The sequence below is a fragment of the Polypterus senegalus genome, chromosome 1 (assembly GCF_016835505.1).
Source record: "Polypterus senegalus isolate Bchr_013 chromosome 1, ASM1683550v1, whole genome shotgun sequence".
Classification (NCBI taxonomy): domain Eukaryota; kingdom Metazoa; phylum Chordata; class Cladistia; order Polypteriformes; family Polypteridae; genus Polypterus; species Polypterus senegalus.
The window spans coordinates 328,818,832-328,839,233 of NC_053154.1; the positions used below are offsets into that span (position 1 = coordinate 328,818,832).

A 20,402-nucleotide genomic window follows, 5' to 3' on the forward strand; every position below is an offset into this window, starting at 1 on the left:
TTACTACGTGCTTATGGGCTTTCTCTTCTTTCGACAGCACACAGAATCCATTACATTCGTGATATTACAGCTCTCAGAATAATTCAAATACTGAGAAGTATATGTGATATCATTTTCATGATGATAGGATTTAAAGCAAGTTATTAAACATGGGAACATGGTGGCGCAGTGATTATTCATGTCTCACACAAGATGCTTGCTGTGCCGTGCACGACACCCGCTGAAATACTTTATTGTAGCAGTACTGTCTCTTTCAAACGTACTAACCTCCAATTTCTGTCCTTACTTTTCTTTCTCCAAATACCCAATCGCCATACAATCAGCTCTGTAATAGATGTTAACCCATCTGTAAGCTTAGAACGCAGATTCTTCAAAACTTTTAAGGAACATTGAAATATCATCGTAGTACGTGTTTAATTATTCTATCCGTCTATCATTCCAGTGTCGCGCCAGCCACAGCAAGAATACAGCGTGAGGCAGAAACAATCCGTGAATGGAGCGCCAGCTCCTTGCTAGCGCAATGACACTGTGCCCTCACATGTTTAATTATTAACAATATAGATTATTTAAATAAAGTTAAAGTTTTATCTGTATAATATAATGAACATATTTTGCTGCATTTTTGATCTTAAAAATGATATCTTCATTATATTTAAATACGCACTTTATAAAGTGGCTCAAGTTGTGCAATATTATAACTGTATCACAAGTTCACAGTGAGGTGATTGTACTTCTAAATACAAACAGTTCTACAAGGAGCACTTGATGACTGATTGAGTGCGTTTAGAGTTCTTGGGATGAAACTGTTTCTGAACCGCGAGGTCCGTACAGGAAAGGCTCTGAAGCGTTTGCTGTGTGAGGAGCAGTTCAATGGACAGCATGACTGAGGCAGTGTGTGCTTGATGCTGTATACCGATAATTCTCTTTCTCAGCTTTGGCAGATCTTTGATTCACACTTTGATACAGTGATATAAATACTCTGAGTGGTGCAGTGAGAGTAATATGGAAAAAGATGATCCGCTGTGGCAACTCCTAACAGGAGCAGCTGAAAGAAATAGAAGAAGAAGGTGCAGTGAGAGTAACAACGCTAAAGCAGCTATGGTATTTAGAATAGTTTGGCCATTCTGTGGACTATTATATTGTTACTGGTTAATTACAATCAGATGCATTAAACTAATAAACGACATGCAGTTAATTTCAGTGTATTTATAAAGCCGCGTCAGGGATGTGAATCTGAAAAGAAAAGGAAACCACACTGGAACAGTAGCACTTCTTTGATGCTGGGTGCCACCAGTCTGCAAAACCGAGCAGAGAACTTGAGTACGCCAGGGTACGAAATGTGGGTAAGGAAATGTGCATGGCTTTATGCCAAGTTTAGGTTTTATACGTCGCGATTTGAACGTGGAAACGTTCTTACGCAACATTTTTGTGCGTACGCACTGTTTATACATGAGGCTCCTGGACTCTGACTCAGCCACTCCAGGACATTCTCATTGCTGTTTTTAAGCCATCCCTTTGTAGTTTTGGCTTTGTGCTTAGGGTTGTTTTCTTGCTGGAAAATAAATCTCTTAAGACGCAGGTTTCTCACAGACTATGACAGGTTTTCCTCTAGGTTTTTTTCGTATTTTGCTGCATTCATTTTGCACTTACAAACCTTCCAGGGTCTGCTGCAGAGAAGCCTCCTCACGGGAGGGCTGGCCCACAACCATTGCTGGCGTTTGTGCGTTTTTAATAATGGGCACTGTGTTCAAATACTGTGTTTAGTCTCATTACAAAAAAGCTCAATTTTGGTCTCATTAGACCATTGACCTTTCTTCCAGTTTACTTCAGAATCACCCATGGTGCCTTCTGGCAAACTCTAGCCAAGATGATGTCTACATTTTTTTTTTTTTAACAGTGGTTTTCTCCTTGCCACACTTCCATAAAGCTATGACTGGTGAAGCACAGTTGTTCTCAGCCACTGTAGCTTGTAACTCTAGAGTTCCTATAAGTCTCTTAATGGTCTCTTCTTCTCCTACAATTACTCAGTTTTTGTGGCCAACCTGCTCTAGGCACGTGTGCCAAACTCCATTTCTTCAGGGGAAACTCAATGACTTCAGATATTTTCTTATCTCCAATCCCCTGACTTATGTTTTTCATGGAGTTCCCTGGAGTGCTCTTTTTGTCTTCATTGTGTAGATTAGACCACCATACTGACTCACCACAAGTTCACCCTTCCACAAAGATGGGCATTTATACTGCAATTGAGTGAAAAACCAGACAGGTGAGCAACTTCTAACACTAATTGGCTGCACCAGTGATAATGTTAAGGGGGTGAAACCTTATGACATCGATTATTTGGTGTTTCATATTTGTCATTAATTTAGACCACTTTGCAGAGATTCGTTTTTTACTTTGACATTAAAGAGTATTTCTTCAGTTTGCCAGTATCAAAAATGCTAAATTACAGTAAGTCCTCTGTGATTCAATACAACAGTACAACAGTAAAATGTATATGTATTATCAGCACTGCATATAAAATATGTGGCACAGGGAAACAGGAAACTTTGGAACTAGGTGTTGGCGACCCAGAGGATTCGGCAGTTGTTTGTGGACAATGTAACCTCGTTTAGAACTCCTTGCCATTAGTTGTAATGGAGCAGTGGAGTGGTGTGCACCGAGTGTTCGCTGTGAAAGCCTTCTATAAGAATGGTGATAGTGTCACTGCTGCGCAAAGGGAATTTCGGCGTCATTACCAGTTAGTATTTCACGATCGAGTCCTGTCTGCTCATGCGATAACAACATGGGTGCGTAATTTCAAAGAAACGGGTTCAGCCTTTAAAAAGAAGTCCCCACGTGGAGACACTTCGCATACTGCCCGACAATCGATGGCAGTTATTCGATGATTGTTTGGAGGTCGCGTCAACTCAACGGTGACATTCCATGGCCTCCGAGATCCCCAGATCTCACTGTTTGTGATTTATTCCCGTGGCGACATCTTAAAAGCCAAGTGTGACGCACACGTCCTGAAAACATTGCTGAACTAAAAAGGAGGATTGAAGAGGAAATCGCTGGCACTCCTCTTGACATGTTACGTCGAGCAATACAGAATTTCCACAACATGCTCGCAGAATGTGTACGGAGAAATGGAGGGCACCTTCATGATGTTTTCTTCAAAGCATAAAATGAATATTGAATGAATATTGATTACCATCATTAATTGCATATCCTGTAACAAAATGTATTTTATAAAACACTTGTGCATTGATTGTCATTTGAAAATTTCCCGTTTCCCTGCACCACCCTGTATATATGTACAGCGGAGAAAATAAGTATAGAATTCATCAACGTTTTTCGCAGTAAATGTGGGGCTGTTGACGTGAAATTTTCACCAGATGATCGGTAACAATCCAAGTAGTCCACACATGCAAAGAAATCAAAACAAATAAGTCCATAAATTAAATTATGTGTAATAAAGTGGAATAACACAGGGTATAAGTATTGAACACGCTTACTGAAATTTATTTAATACTTAGTCGAAAAGCCTTTGTTGATAATGACAGCTTCAAGACGTCTTCTGTGTGGAGAAACAAGTCACATGCATTACTCAGGTGTGATTTTTGGCCCATTCTTACACCCAAACTGACTTAAAATCTTGAAGTTTCCGGGGTTTTCATCTATGAACTCAGATCTTCATAGATTTTCAATTGTATTCAAGTTGGCTGATTGACTGACCTGGCCATTCTAGCAGCTTTATTTTCTTTCTCTGACACCAATTGAGAGTTTCCTTGGCTGTGTGTTTGGGATCCTTCTCTTGCTGAAATGTCCGCCTTCGTTTCATCTCCTGCCATAGTGTTTCATCTCATTAGATGTCGATGGATAGTTTGAGCTGACACTGTTGCACCCTGAGTCTGCAGAACAGCTTGAATGTGTTTTGAAGTTGATTCAGGCTGTTTATCCACCATTCGGACTATCCTTCGTTGCAGTCTTTTATCAATTTTTCTCTTCCGTACACGTCCAGGGAGATTAACTACAGTGCCATATGCTGTGAACTTCTTGATTATGTTGCACACAGTGGACAAAGGAACATGAAGATCTCTGGAGATGGACTTGTAGCCTTGAGATTGTAGATATTTTTCCACACTTTTTGTTCTCAAGTCCTCAGACAACTTTCTGTTCTCCATACTTAGTGTGGCCCACTCAGACACACAACAGAAAGGTTGAGTCAACTTTTCTCCATTTTAACTGACTTCAGGTGTGATTGCTATATTGCCAGCTCCTGTTTCTTGCCACAGGTGAATTCAAACGAGCATCATATGCTTGACATAAAACGGTTTACCCACAATTTTGAAAAGGGTGCCAATAATTCAGTCCGGCCCATTTTTGGAGTTCTCTGTGACATGATGTCAGATTTGGCCTTTTTCCTCTGTATTTTTGTGTTGTTCCAATGCACATAAAGGAAATAAACGTGTATACCAAAACATTTGTAATTGCAACAGTTTTCTGGGAGAAATGGTGCATGTTCTGGGAAAATTCCAGTGGTGCCGATAATTTCGGCCATGACTGTATATATATTGTAGCAACCCGGTAGCAGCGCTGGCGGCGTGTTGCATTATGGGTAATTTATGTAAATAGCATTGTGGGTAATTTATGTAAGAGATTATTGTTTCGTTAAATTAACAAAGTAATCTAAGTGTGTTTCCTGTTGTAATTATTGTATGTGTTTGTGCTCAACTGGTGGGGTGGGTTGGGTTATTGCCGTCCGGGGGTTATTTAAATGTAAATAATTACCATCGATAAGAAAGATGGCTTCATTAATGACCTTGGCAATGGCTAAGCAAATGAGTTAAGCTTTGTTTTTGCTGACTATCTGCTCTAATAAAGAGATACAACAGGACAGAGCTGTGTATTGCTAAGATTTCTATCGAAGCAATTATTACCGAGACACTCGGAGACGTGCGGTGTATGGGACACGAGTGCTCGCTACCTAAAGAGCTGGGTGCAGCTGCGTGCATAACGTTGGCAGTCCGCTAGCCTACAGCTTGGGAGAGGTGCACGGCAGAGTACGGCTCTAAAAACTTTAAGGCTCAACCACGGGTCACTACAATATGTATATATGTGTGTTGTAAATGCCACAGGGGTTGGATGGGCATCCCGACCAGAGGAGGGGATGGTTCCTTATCTGGACGGGAGGCTCCAAACAGACAGATGGACATTCCAACCAGGATAGACGAAGGAGCCAAACCTGGAAATGAGAAGAAGGAATGAAGAAAGAAGACGTCGTTGGGGACTCTTTATTCCCCCAGGGCGCTAGATGGCAGCGGTCCTGAATATTGGTGCCCAGTATGGAACCGATAGGGCATGCTGGGAAGTATAGTCTGGCAGCACAGCCCAGCTGGGGTCCTAGGGTGCTGCAGAGTGATGCACTCCGTACAGTAGGACTTCTGTAGGATCCATCTGGTAGTCGCCCTGGCACCGGAAGTTCTTCCGGGTCCTCAATAAAAGGGACCGCACTCCCTTGTCCAGGTGAGTCAGAGGTGGGAGAAAGGAAAGCAACACTCAGCTGGCAGTGTGGTGGAGAGAGGAATTGTGGATTGTGGAGGGAGAGATTACTTCTGCTTGTGATATTTTGTGGAAGAGATTTGAATAAACCTCCCATTGTTTGATTCTTTGTGTGTTCGTGTTTGGGAGTTTGCGGCTCACTGACGCCCCTGAATTATATCAAAGTGTGTGTGTGTGTCTGTGTGAGTTTTTCAGCAAAGCTACACTAGTGACAGAGGAAGCAGAACCACCCTGGGTAGGATAAATCTGAGAATACAAGCTTCTAATATTGTTGTTCATAAAATGTGATCACTATTGTTTATATGGCAGACATTGTTACCCAAGGCAATTGACACAAAAACAGGTAGCAGTACAACGTTTCCATACAGTATATATTTTTACAGTTGCAGAATAGCTAAGTTACCATTTTAAGATAATACTCCGAACTATGAGTGAGTATGGAACGTCCAAGACTCTACATTCTCTGCAACGCTTTAGATCTCCCACCATCTGCCTGAGTGCCAACGGTGCAATACCAAAAGACATGTTATAGCCAAATCTGCAAATTTAAATGCAGGGCCTTGGCAGGCCGGAGCCTATTCCAGCAGCATCAGACACATGGCAGGCGCCAGCACTGTAGAGGGTGCCAGTCGACCTCAGAATACATTTCACACACACTCACACAAGGCCACTTTGAAATGGCTAATCAACCTGAAATGCACATCCTTAAGAATGTTTGAGGAAAAGTACAGAACATGAAGTGAAAAGCACAAACACACACAAACACACACACAAAAAGAAAGTGCAGTCAGTTTTAGGGCTGGAGACGCAGTATGCTGGATCTATAACAAGCAGCCCTAACCTCAGCACCGTATTACTTTTATGTATCACTTCAAAGCAAAGAAACCGAAAGTCACACAAAGTAACGTATGAAATGCCACCCTGGTCTGATGTCCCACTTTCTGTACTTTGTGCAGTGCGCCAATTTACCTAATCAGAGGCCACGTGGCGGTGCCTCATACACAGTAAATGAGTAAGTGCAGCACTTTTCATCATGGACACCACTGCCGTTGGCTTAGCTCCCTGGACAGCTCACTGCTCAGGAGGAGACTGAACGTTCTCTTCATTTCCAGCAGTTGTCTCACATTCCAAAGAAGTGTGTGTCTTCTCTGGCACCCTGTTGGCCTAGTGGGTAAGGCACAACAAGACTGCCATGTTAAATGCCAGCATCTGCCCCACTGTGTGACACTAACTGAGCCCCCTTAACCTGTATGTGTTTCAAGTGTAAAAAATATAAATGTGAACACCCAAAGTAAAACTCATTACCGTGCATTTGTGGAAGGACTGTGTGTTAAATTATTTGTTGTGGACAGGAGTTCTATTAAGGCTTAGTATTCAGTGCTACTGGGATGGAGTCCAGCTCACTGGGACCCAGTAATGGAAAATGCAGGAATAGAAAATGGAAGGTTGCTTGTTACAGTTCATCTAGTTTTTAAACAGATTAAAGATTTGCTTGGGATTTCCCCAGATATAGATGGCATAAAGCTGGAGCCAACACAGGATAGAATGCCAGCCTGTCACAGGGCACACTCACTCACACTGGGCCTTTTCACAATTTAATCAGTTTAGTCAGTAAATACAAAACATCTGTCATTCCATTTCCAGATCCTGGATTCTCTTTGGGGGGTCAAGCGCCAGGATGTATCCCTGAAATGGCTTCACTCCAGGATAATTTAGAGACGTCTTATCATTTACTGGGCAGTAGAGTGGTGCAGTGACCTGAGTTGCAGTCCTGTGTCCAGTCTCCTGTGTGGAGTTAACAAGTCCTCCTTGTTTTCCTTCCTAAAGACCTACAGTACGTGAGCAAGGTTAACTCGTGGATCCAAATCAGGCCTTCGCGAGTGTCCCTACTGTGGTGAACTGGTCCTCTGTCCAGAACTAGTTCTGCCCTTGTGCCTTATGCTGTAACCCTGATGTGGATCATGTGAGTTGGAGAACGTTATGTTATATGGTGGCCGTTCAAAATGTTTCCGCACTTTTATATCTTCGTCAGTAATGGTGAAGACGGAAGGAGCAGTAATTGGGCATTAAAAAGTTGGTACGATGCTGGGAAAATTGCGTCGCAAACGAAGGTGACTGTATAGAAAGCGATGTCATTTGTTTTTGAAATTCTTAATAAATAGAGTGAAAAAAACCGTGTGGAAACTTTCTGAACGTCTCTCGTAGTTTTGGACTTTCTACTTCTTTCTAGATGGTAACAATGAGAGATGAGACTGAAACCAGCACCCTTGGGGTAAAACATTCATCTTTGCATTTTTAATGTCTGCATTTCTGGTGGGGGTCTCAAGGAAATAAGTAGCAAGTCCTGTAAGGGGCTGATTTAGAGATGTCATGTCTTTGGATCATTAATCTATATAATAAAAGCCCAGCGCGGTGTCCGTGTCCGCGTTCCTTTTGGCTGTATAGCCGCCTCGTAGAAAAGCCCCAGTCCGTCCCCTCTCAGAATTCCTGCTTAGCCCCCTCCGTTCTTTCCCCTTTGCTTTAATTTTTCCTGTTCCCGAAAATGTTTTCAAAACAAAAGTAAAGAAATAGACAGAGCGTCACATTAACGTCTTCTCCCCTCTGCCTATTAAATAATCAATAAAATGAAATAAAAAAATCACGAAAGAAACAGAAACCACAACCTACCCTTACAGCGTCCACCGCGCTTCTGGCGTTACAGCCAAACACGTGGTGTATGCAGGTTATGAGGTGTGACGCTAATTAACGCCCGTACTACAACAGATTATATTGTTCATATACTATTAACTATTTACAGAGATCAACTCTTTTGGGGAAGTTCATAACAAAAAAAAAATTAAATTATAAATAACATGTGCACTTGAGTATTTTGAGCCCCGCGTCTGAGTCGGATGGTTCCCCTGGTCACCAATTCGTGTGTTTCACTATGCCCACTATGCCTTTCCGTCTTCAGCTACCCATGTGCACTTGTACGGAGGAGACCTTACGGAACAAGGCCGAAACGAAACGCAACTAAACCTGCTGCTGCGAGAGAGGACACATTACAGCGTGATCACGAAGCAAAGAGGCAAAGGCGTGACAGTCGCTCGCTAGAAACGGACACTCAGCATTCACACAGATTAGCTCAACGACGCGTCTCTGCCGCACAACGAAAGGCGACTGAAACCCCTACAGAGAGAGAACACAGATTACGCCGTGATCGCGAAAGAAAGAGGCAAAAGCGTGCCAATGAGACACCCGACGAGAGGTCCTTACGATTGAGTCCTTCAACTGTGGTCATCCAACGCGCAAGTTGCTAGTAAAGCAATAATGGGTACATGTGGCACTCCCTTGCACGGTGCCCATTTAGTATCACCAATTAACCCAACAGTGTGCCTTCAATAGTAACTTCCAGTTTAAATACCTGTTTAAATACGGTGGAAGTTGGATGCCAAACACGAACCATTCTTGTGAGGGGCTTGGGCCCGTCATGGAGTACACATCCTCATTTACTCTGAGCCAAGCTAACTGGATGTCTTATTGTCAAAGGAAGGTGGGTGCAAGGCCTGTATGGCATGTCAGTCCGTCAGAGGGCACACGCACGCACTCACTTGGGCAGTGTGGCACAGTGGTTAAGACTTTGGACTTCAATCCCTGAGGTTGTTGGTTCAAATCCCACTACTGACACTGTGTGCCCATGAACAAGTCTCTTAACCTGCCTGTGCTCCAATTGGAGAACCAAAAAGGAAATGGTACTGACTTAGATCACTGATGTTAGGTAGAATGCCTGGGTGGTCTTGTGGCTTCGGACCCCCTGGTTTTTTTTTTTCTGTCATCCCTGGCCATCAGACCTTACTTTTACTCTATGTTATTTAGTATTTCCTAATTGTATTTTTTAATTTTGTCTTTTACTCTTTTCTTCATCCTGTAAAGCACTTTGAGCTCCATCGTTTGTATGAAAATGTGCTCTAGAAATAAATATTGTTGTTGTTGTTGTTGAAGAAGAAGCTGAGGTGCTGATGAACCAGAATGTGTCGTGCCAACTTCAGCTCATCTGTGATTGTCACACCAAGAAATTTAAAGCTGCTCACCCTCAACAGAATCCCCTCTGATGCAGATGGCAGGGTGGTCAGACTTCTGCTGCCTGATGGCAATGACCAACTTCTTGGCTTTGCTGATATTAAGCGCGAGATCATTGTCACCACCGATTCAGCAGGTAGACCTCTTCTCTGAGCGCCGTCTCATCGTAAATGTATTGATGGGTTTATAGAAGGGGGCTCAGCACACTAGTCGGTGGTGTTCCTGTACTGAGAATCAGCATGGAGGATCTGCACATGCTAGGGTGTGCGGGTTAGGAAATCCAAAATCTAGTGGCAGATGACGGCACTGAGTCCTAAACTAAGGAGTTAGGTGTTCTGCTTTAGTGTTAAACGCTCAGCTACAATGCTGGTTACCCTATGCGTGTTTGAGAATTTATTAATTTTATTGCCTAATCTTATTTTTATATTTCTATTTTTTATAAATTTTTCTTTCTTCATCTTGTAAAGCACATTGAGCTACACCATTTGTATGACAATGTGCTATAGAGGTAAATGTTGTTGCTGGATATCATGGCTGGCCTGTACACTAGTACTGTGAGTGCTGTGCAGAGTGGAGGCAGGACCTCTGCGTTTTTCCCAGTTGATTCTGGGGTTCATCAGGGGTGAGTTCTGCTCCTACTCTGTTCAGTGCTTGTATGGACTGAGTGTTGGGCAAGGTCGTGAGGTCCAGCGGCTGTGGAACATCTGTTGGTGAAGAAAGATTCACTGATCTCAACTTTGCTGATGATGCTGTGATCTTCGCGGAGTCAATGGAGGCTCTGATTGTGGTGCTCGAGAGACTGAGTGAGGAGTCTGAGTGTCTCAGCTTGTGAGTGTCCTGATAAAAACCAAAAGCCAGGCCTTTAGTGACCTCTTGGGCACGGCCATCAGCAGTGTGTCTGTCTGCAGAGAGAGTGTCGACCTCGTCGAGAGGTTTACTTACCTTGACAGTGACATTCATGTCTCTGGTGACTCTTCTTATGAAGTCAGTAGATGGATTGGGAGAGCATGGAGGGGTCATGAGGTCACTGGAAAGGGGTGTGTGACGCTCCTGATATCTATGCAAAAGGATGAAGGTCCAAGTCTTTACAGTCCTGGTGCTTCCTGTCTTGCTATATTGTTGTGAGACATGGACGCTATCCAGTGACCTGAGATGAAGACTGAACTCCTTTGGTACTGTGTCTCTCTGGAAAATCCTTGGGTACCGTTGGTTTGACTTTGTGTTGAATGAGCGGTTGCTCATGGAGTTCCGAATGAGGCACATTACCTGCATTGTGAGGGAGCATCAGATACGGCACTACGACCATGTGGCGCGTTTCTCCGAGGGTGATCCGACTTGTAAGATCCTCTTTGTTGAAGACCCAAGTGGCTGGACCAGGCCAAGGGGATGCCCATGTAACACCTGGCTGCGGCAGATAGAGGGTCATTTCCGGAGGGTGGGACTGGACCGCGTGTATGCCTGGGGGTTGGTCGCCAATTGGGGTCCCGAGTTGTTTCGTCGTGTAGTGGGTGCGGCAACGCTCTGTACCAGTGCATGCTCCCCAACCTGACTTGACTTGACTATTGTTGTTGCAGCTGTAAGTCACCGTGGATAGAGACATCAGCCAAATAAGTAAATGTAACGTAAAGGCCATGCCCACCTCAAACCTAATGGCACGTCTTTAGGAAGCTAGGCAGCAATGGACTCTTTATGGGTTACAGCACAAGCACTGGGCTCATTTAGAGTCACCATGTGTGTGTCAAAATGAACACTCCCTCCATCCATCCATCCAATAATCCATCCATCCATTTCCAATATGCGCTTTCTCCTGACCAGGCTTACACGAGCTGTGTAGGAAGAAATACAACTGACCACCAGGACCACTTGCAGAAGGCACCCCTGAGGAACTGAAAAAGGGGACCCAGCACCACGAGATTAGCCTCACAAGTGAAAACACAACTTCTCGCCAGCCGATGCAGTTCTGCTGGTAACTCTAAAAAACCCTGAAAAGAACTTCCTTCCTGAGGCTGCAGTTATCATTCAGGGGGAATTTCCTGTTTCTGTTTTCGAATGCTGTGCCACATCTGCTTGAATGCAAAGGCTTAATGAGAGTGCAGATGGGGTGGTAGTACGGGACCCCCCTTTGAAGTTCCCCAAGTGCCCCCCCTCTGCGACAGACCAGCTGTCGGTTTGTAAGCCGTCAACACGCGGTCGGACAAGCAGCACGGGAGACAACAGTCACAGCAACGATCGGACGACGGCTAGCCTACCTGGGCAGGTCTCTTTCTTTTCGCCGTCTTGGCTGCATCCTTGCATCCCACCTGCAAGAAGATGTTGAGATACATTAGTGTAGTCCTCCATGTGTACACACACACACACACACACACAGATACACACACACACGCACAAATCACAGCAGTAGAATTTTCCAAAAATGAAAGTTGTTCATCCAGCACCCAAACAGCAGCTATGCCGGGTTACCTTTGGGTCCACTTTGACAGAAGCACAGGGTCCGCTTTGTGCAGCCTAACCTATAGGGTGGCCATCTTGCCTTGTTCCGCTTCAAAAGAATAAGTGGCTACAGTAGTTCAGTCTCGAGACAGCTTTTGGTGTCATTATCATAACGCTCAAAAGACGCTGCTGCTCTGCTCCTGCAGACGTGCTGGGCATGCCTCTTTGCTAAAGCAGCCACGGCCAAGACAGCCAATCGCAGGAGGACTTTGGTCGCTTGTAAATTATCTTCCATGCCTAGACCCTCCTAAACAAAGGATCCCCTATGTGGGTTTTACTCCACAACAGAAGGCTGCATGGAAAGTGCACACTTAATCTGTGTCATGGACTTCCTCCCCTGCCTGGACCCGGACTGCTCTCTGACACCGGAGAGCAAATGCACGGCCCCTGACGCCCACTAGGAGCTGGACACCACAGCGCTGAGTTTTACTGCTCACGCTTCAAGCCGGCGTAGTTTTTGATTTTCAAATCCACACACTAGCATCTCACTTTGAAACTGAAACATGTGCTGCCAAAGTTCAAGCGAGGACACGCTTTAGCTGCCCCCCAGCTGTCGGCTTGTCCAACCTCTCAGTGCCCATCTTGCCTGCGCTTCATTTTAAAAGATGCCAGCAAATCACAGAAGAAGTGCCACAATCGGACTGTACAAGAAAGGTAGCCAGTGGGACAAGAGCAACAAAGCCACTGCAATATCTGCTTGACAACAGCAACTCAAGGGTTAAGGCGTGAGGACCCCCTCACTCTCGACTTGTCATCCCCCAACACCCCCACACCTCATTTGGCGTGATGTGCAACCACCTTCAGATGCCGTCAGCGTCTGCCAGACGTGGCACACAAATCACAACCTCTCTCCACGCAGACACACACGTGTGCGCCGCCGCCACTGCCTCCTCCTCCTCCTCCTCCTCCTCTTGTTCCCTTTCTTCCCACTGGCCGCGTTGTTACAGGTGCAGCGACGGCTTAACAAGTCGTGCCGCTTGGGTGATAATTAGGCAGTCGGGAAAAGCACAGAATGCACAGCCCCCTGTGAATGTACTCTGTCTGGTGGCCCTTATTGTCCCTCACGTTGTGCGTCACTTCAATTCACTGATTTGTCATTACTAACTTTATTTGTTTAGCTGATGCTTTTACTAAAAGTGACTTACAGTACAAACTGCTAGTGCAGTGCAGCTCTTCCCACATTTCCACTATTCAGTATGAGTCCTGGCAGATGAATCAGGGGTCCCAAAGTTAATTCAATGATTAGAAATGAGCGGCACGTTTTATGCAGTGTCCATCTCAAGTCACTTTCAGTTCAATAAGTTTAGTATAGTAACTGGTACAGTCAGTTGTCAGATCAGTGTGTTCACTTGGCTAGGTCTGTGGGGACTAAAATGTGGAGAATATGGAAAACACTCGTATATCAGTTTCATGAAGTCCCACTGACCTGGAGGAAGAACAGCAACCACTTTTTGACCTGCCCAACATTCATTTTTTGTCATGCCCACCAGTTTTCAGGATAAAAGAATTACTGCTCCATCATGTTGCCTTTCAGTGACCAAATGGGAGCAACAGTGCTTGCCAACCATAGACGGTCACCCTAACAATAAACGGCGAGATTCCAATGTGGGACTCCTACCCAGTATAATCTGTCTGAATTTTGTTTTAGGGGCACTGGAAGATCACATGACTCAATCACCTATTCAATTGATCTTGATCTTTACAAGCTATTCTGCCTAGGAATGATGGTATATTGCATCCTTCTAATATACTGTGAGGGATGTCCTCAAGATGGAAGGACAGGGGGAGACAGCTTACATACAGGGTTTTGTCTCCCCCAGGACTCAAACCCAGATTTGGCTCCCCGCATGAGTACCCACAAGGCATACCGGGTATTGTAGTCCCAGAGGACAGCCCTGTCGGGAGTCGTGGGGGCTTCCACGAGGAGCTGAGGGAATTGGGAGTCCAACCGCACCAGGAAGTGTTTCGGAGCTGTAGCTTCATATCACCGGAAGCACTCCCAGGGATTGGATAAAAGGAGCTGCCTGCCACACATGGACAAGCCAGAGTCGGGTGGAAAGAAGACGAAGCTTGCGAGGAGGAGTGGATGTAGTGACCAATGGAATAAGAGAGAGAGAGAGAATACAAAGTATTGTTGTGTACTGTGCTATGTTGTTATACTTGTCTTAGTGGTGGTGGGAAACGCTTATAATGAAGAGTTTCCCACAATAAAAAACTCTCTTTTACTTTTAAATCTGTGCCTGGGCCTGCTTGGGTTTGGTATCTGGGGAGCTGGAGTGCCCATTGGTGGCCACAATATATACTGTCTCAAACCCACTTGATATAAGTCAGGGTCAAGAACCAATCCCAGTAGTGAAACAACTCTAATCCACATTCTCAGACGTAAATATTTCAGTTCAGGATCCGTGGAGATGGAGCCAATCCTGGCAGTATCAGGTACAATGATTGGCAGAATACACTCAAGGAAATTCAAGCAGATGCCTCACCAGTGTGGGCCATCTAACTAAAAGCAGATCACTAAAAAACATAAAAACTTCATGCAAAAGGCTCTCCCAAATGTCTGACTTTGTGATAGGAAGCCATTCACTGGTCAACTTTCATTTTTGCTTTGTTTTTTTTTGCTCCCCGCCATAACCTTTCGCCTGTGGGGGAGGAGCGAAAGCTTTAGATTCGTCAAAAATTTGGATCTCTGGTTTTCGACGGATTGCGACGTTTTAGGGTACCCTGATACCACAAACATCAATATCTCGATGATGGGTGTTTGTCTGTCTGTGTGTTACAGTTTCTTGAGGACAGTCCAAAAATGGCTGGACAGAAAAATACCAAACTCGAAGAGTAAGCCTGTTATGAGATGACGATGTGTTGATTAGTTTCTGAGCCAAGTCGTTCAAGAGAAAGAGGCAGCACTCTAGAGGAGCCCTCAAATACAGTAATTCTGCAATTAAGTATGAATTCTTCTTGTCAATTGCTATCGTAATGACCTATTTTATGATCAGAAAGATCAGCATCAGAGCGGTAAAATAATTACTGAAACATTGTAGAATAGTTTGGGTAACTTGGTTCCTTAGGCCCAAAGCCTACTGACGCTCACGTCTGATTTTTTTTCTGACTGTTCCTTGGTCTTTTTAGTTATATTAGAATATCATTCCCAGGGTTTCAAATCCATTGGTTTTATCTATTTTTTATTAACTGTGATTGAAAATGAATTATGTTCCCTCGCAATGCTGTATTGTTTTCTGATGGGTGTCGCCAGCCATTTTTCTCGACAGTTGCGATGCAGTTACCTGGAAAGACAATCGTCCGACACGACACATCCCTAATGGGACTGTATAAAAGTCAGTGTGTGCAGTCCTCTGATCGTCTGATGTTTCAGACTCCTGTTCTTCTTTCGTTCTTTGGCTTTGTTAAACTTCTGCTTGATTTGGCACTGACTACATATCCCCTTTCGGCTACAAAAAACCCACACTGTATCCCGACTTCAATCTTTGATTCTTACCCTGAGCTCCATGGTTGGTCTTTAGAGTAGCTGAAAGCACAGTTGTGGAAGTTTAAAGCATCATTTACCGCAACGAAAAACGTTATTAAAAATTCATCAAGTCAAAACAAAATCAGAACCAAACGTAAGCCGGCGTCTTCTCTGATTTCCTTAATGTTCAACTATTGCCAGTCTTTATTTGGATGATCCAAAGTATCGAGAATGAGGTTTTGTTTGGTCACCATCTTTTATAGGGTGTGGTGTGATGATGCCGCACATTATATCACATCTGCGTAGGGTTGTGCTGTATACTGGTACTGGAAAAGTACTAGAAAACCCCGCTTTTAAAACTGCGCTTTACCAACATTTCATGATTTTCGGTCTCCTCTCAATCCACCATACTCACATTCCCTCAACACTCGCCATTACAGTTGTGAAAAAACATTGATCTCATAGACTTCATGAAACGAAACTACATGTTTCAACACAATGGGAACTTCACAAGGAACCATCGTTGTTACTGCTTGGACTCAACTGGGGCTTCACGACTATCAAAAGGGAAGTAGTGCATAATGCAGCGTGATGGCGTAGTAGAGAGGAGAGCAATTGTGTGGTGCAACAGGTGCCGTGTTTTAGCCAGCATTTCCACTTGGTTGGTGTTCTAAAGCAGTGCTTCTTGTTTGTTAACTTTTATGCCATTTATTTCTATTAAGGTTTATTTTATTTACAGTATAATGTACGTTTGTCTATGTGTGTGTTGGAAAAGAGGCATGGCTAGGTTATAAGCCCTGTGTTTTGTGGGTGGCTCCCCAAGGGGCGGGGCCACCTGCCAATCACCACCAAGAACAGTCCTCCCATAGTTCCTGGCGGTTCATTTTGTTTTCTGTGCTTTGTGCTATTGCTTATCGCTTATCCAGGATTTTCTACCCTGTGCTCTGTTTTTCAAAAACATTTTTTGAATTTTGTGGTGGCTGTGTTTTATGATTTTTGAACTTCTGCTCTGTATTTAGTCTACGGTTTTTGGATTCCCTATTGGGACTTTGTTTTGCTGTGTTTTGTCTTCCCTTTCAGGCAATTCTTTTGTACTATTTGGAGCTTCTGCCTTCATAGCCTTCGGAAAAATAAACCTTTTATTTTATTAAGATCTCTCTCAGCCCTTTTTTGGTTTCTAGTCAGGGTTTTTTGATCGTGTTTACCCCTCTAGTGGGCAACTTTTGAAAGTGTTTTTTTGAACTTGTGCTTTTGGGATTCCCGTAGTTTAACGATACCGGGGGGCTGGAGTAAGACAGGAGGTTTGGAGTTTTTTGTTATTTGCTTCAGAACCATTTTGACATTGCTACTGAGGTCTGAAAGCTGGTATCAATACCAATGTCAAAATTTTAGTACCAGTCCAACCCTATATCTATGTCTGGTTCTGTGGTAAGTAAATGGGATTGTTGATGTTATCAATATCACTCATGAAAATATTATACAAAATGAGAGCATCTATAGCAAAAGAATGGCATCATGGAAGTAACAACAAAATAAAAATTTATTACAATATAAAAGAACACTAATAAATCTATAGATTAAGTAAAAAAGAAACCTTCTCTTTGTCACAATCCCTTTGAATTTTCTAAACTTGTGGCTCATTTCATCAGGACACAATAACTACAATTTTTACAGGTAAAGATAAGCGACAGGAATTAACATTCTTTGCCCTTTTCAATAGTTATTTCTTTTCCAAGAATAAAATCACAACTACCACCTAAAGCCGATGTCACATTACATGACGCCTAGTCACAGTGTATGTCAGACTTGCCAACTGCAGCTGCTGATCTTGTTGCTGCTTTAGTCAATTTACACATCTGAAAATCGCTGGGCACATCAAATGTAACGACTGTGTGACAACCTTCCAGTACTATCCTGACAGGGCCATTGCTATGTGAAGGGTTAACAAGTATGGCAGCTTCAGCCAGAATCTCTGCCCTTTTTCTTCTTATTTCCATTTAGTTGTGACAGGTAAACCAAGAGACATCAGACAGACGAGCTTCTCTTCTGTATGCGAGGTCCAAAACACACTCATCCTTTATTCCTCGTTGCTGCATTCTATGCACTGTACTTCTGGCTGAGCCCTCATTGGCTGTCAGGTCTCATCCCCGCCCCTAGGACTAGAGACACAATCCAGTTGCAGGTTAGTTGGAGTGAGTCGCTGGGTGTGTCACATTACGTTACTGCCCATCACGGGGCTCGCTACGATTATGTAAATGGAGATTAAGGCCAGAAATCACATGAAAAGACAGCTAATGTGACGCGGCCCTTTAGTTGACAGGTTGTGCTCCACCATAGAAGCATTTCTAATAGAAACTGCAGTGACTAATATCCCCTATTAAATGTCTGCTAAATTGTGAGAAAAGTCTGTTTCATTTTTATATTCATTTTTCTGTTTCCTGTCAGCATGTGATGTTAGCTTAAATAAGGAAAAGCAAAGTTAAAGTCCAGCCAGACAAAGTGAAGCTCTCCTGCTGGCTCAGGGGTAGATCACAGTTCTGCACCTCGGCCACTAGGGGTCCTTAGTCAAGGCTTTAGATACACTGAGCGGCTGTTTTACCGTCCCACATCCTGGCCAGCAGCCATCTCTCTTCCTGTCACCCGCTTCTAACTGAAGTGTACAGTAGGTGTGACCCCAAGGTTTCTGTGACACACAGTGGCTATGCCAGCAGCACGTCCTGCACTATGACGTAAACAGCAGTCTTCAGCCTGCCAGGCTTTAGTTTCAATTCTCATTCTGGGGTTAACATTCACAAGAGCTTGTAGCATAGACACGTCAAGAGCCAGTCGGGAACGGCAAAAGAACTAAACACTCCAGCTGATGGCGTTTAACTCTGACATGCTTTTCAAAGATGAATACTTTTTGATAAGACATTTTGAAATCATCACCGATACAGCTGTAAACATACACTCACCTAAAGGATTATTAGGAACACCATACTAATACGGTGTTTGACCCCCTTTCGCCTTCAGAACTGCCTTAATTCTACGTGGCATTGATTCAACAAGGTGCTGAAAGCATTCTTTAGAAATGTTGGCCCATATTGATAGGATAGCATCTTGCAGTTGATGGAGATTTGTGGGATGCACATCCAGGGCACGGCTCCTGCTCCACCACATCCCAAAGATGCTCTATTGGGTTGAGATCTGGTGACTGTGGGGGCCATTTTAGTACAGTGAACTCATTGTCATGTTCAAGAAACCAATTTGAAATGATTCGAGCTTTGTGACATGGTGCATTATCCTGCTGGAAGTAGCCATCAGAGGATGGGTACATGGTGGTCATAAAGGGATGGACATGGTCAGAAACAATGCTCAGGTAGCCCGTGGCATTTAAACGATGCCCAATTGGCACTAAGGGGCCTAAAGTGTGCCAAGAAAACATCCCCCACACCTTTACACCACCACCACCAGCCTGCACAGTGGTAACAAGGCATGATGGATCCATGTTCTCATTCTGTTTATGCCAAATTCTGACTCTACCATTTGAATGTCTCAACAGAAATCGAGACTCATCAGACCAGGCAACATTTTTCCAGTCTTCAACTGTCCAATTTTGGTGAGCTCGTATAAATTGTAGCCTCTTTTTCCTATTTGTAGTGGAGATGAGTGGTACCCGGTGGGGTCTTCTGCTGTTGTAGTCCATCCGCCTCAAGGTTGTGCGTGTTGTGGCTTCACAAATGCTTTGCTGCATACCTCGGTTGTAACGAGTGGTTATTTCAGTCAAAGTTGCTCTTCTATCAGCTTGAATCAGTTGGCCCATTCTCCTCTGACCTCTAGCATCAACAAGGCATTTTCGCCCACAGGACTGCCGCATACTGGATGTTTTTCCCTAATCACACCATTCTTTATAAACCCTAGAAATGGTTGTGCGTGAAAATCCCAGTAACCGAGCAGATTGTGAAATACTCAGACCGGCCCGTCTGGCACCAACAACCATGCCACGCTCAAAATTGCTTAAATCACCTTTCTTTGCCATTCTGACATTCAGTTTGGAGTTCAGGAGATTGTCTTGACCAGGAGCACACCCCTAAATGCATTGAAGCAACTGCCATGTGATTGGTTGATTAGATAATTGCATTAATGAGAAATTGAACAGGTGGTCCTAATAATCCTTTAGGTGAGTGTACAGTACACACACAGATGTGCCCCCTTGGCATCTTAACTTTAGTATTTCTCATTTGCTCCCATTTTCTACATTGAGAACTGACAAAAAATATGAATAGAATCAACACTGATTTTATTTCAGAAGACATGCCGGATAGCAAGGCCATGTGATGAAGTCTCGTTTTGACGTGCACAGAGTGCCACCTGCTGGCGAATGCATGAGCAGCACAGAGGGAAGCACTAAATTGAAAAATATCATTGCCATTGAGCTAATTATAGAAGAATAAGTTGTGTCGATTATTCTCTTCAAGTTAAAACCAATTCCATAGACACACACTGGGATTCCTAGACACATGGGGCAAGTTACCAAGTGGTGTGTGGTAGACTGTAGGCCTTTAGGGACCTTCATAACTCAACGTGATGCTATTTGGTACTATTAAGAGTTTACGTGGTGTTTAGTGATGATTAATGTAATAAGTACTCCTGTAGACTACGTGTGTTTTCAGATTACACCCTGACCTTTGTTTACTGAGCTTTTGACTTTTGGCTTCAACTCTGGCCTGTTCTGTCCAAACAGTTTTTTGGTTAGTCCTCCTCCTGGTCCTTTCACGTTCTGCGAAGAGAGATAAAGGCAGAAATGATGGTTTGAATACGCCGAGAAAAAGAGGTGTAGTCAAATAAAAGTATCAAAGGCCGAAAC

General features: G+C 43.8%; 1 protein-coding gene across 1 annotated transcript in view; it reads right to left on the reverse strand.

The window, feature by feature from the left end:
- tet1 (tet methylcytosine dioxygenase 1) overlaps positions 1–20,402 on the reverse strand; it is a 192,007-nt gene that overhangs the window by 110,027 nt on the left and 61,578 nt on the right. Inside the window, exon 4 of the mRNA XM_039737872.1 lies at positions 11,850–11,900. Within this exon, the coding sequence (XP_039593806.1) occupies positions 11,850–11,900 (51 nt within the window). The remainder of the gene's footprint in view (positions 1–11,849; positions 11,901–20,402) is intronic.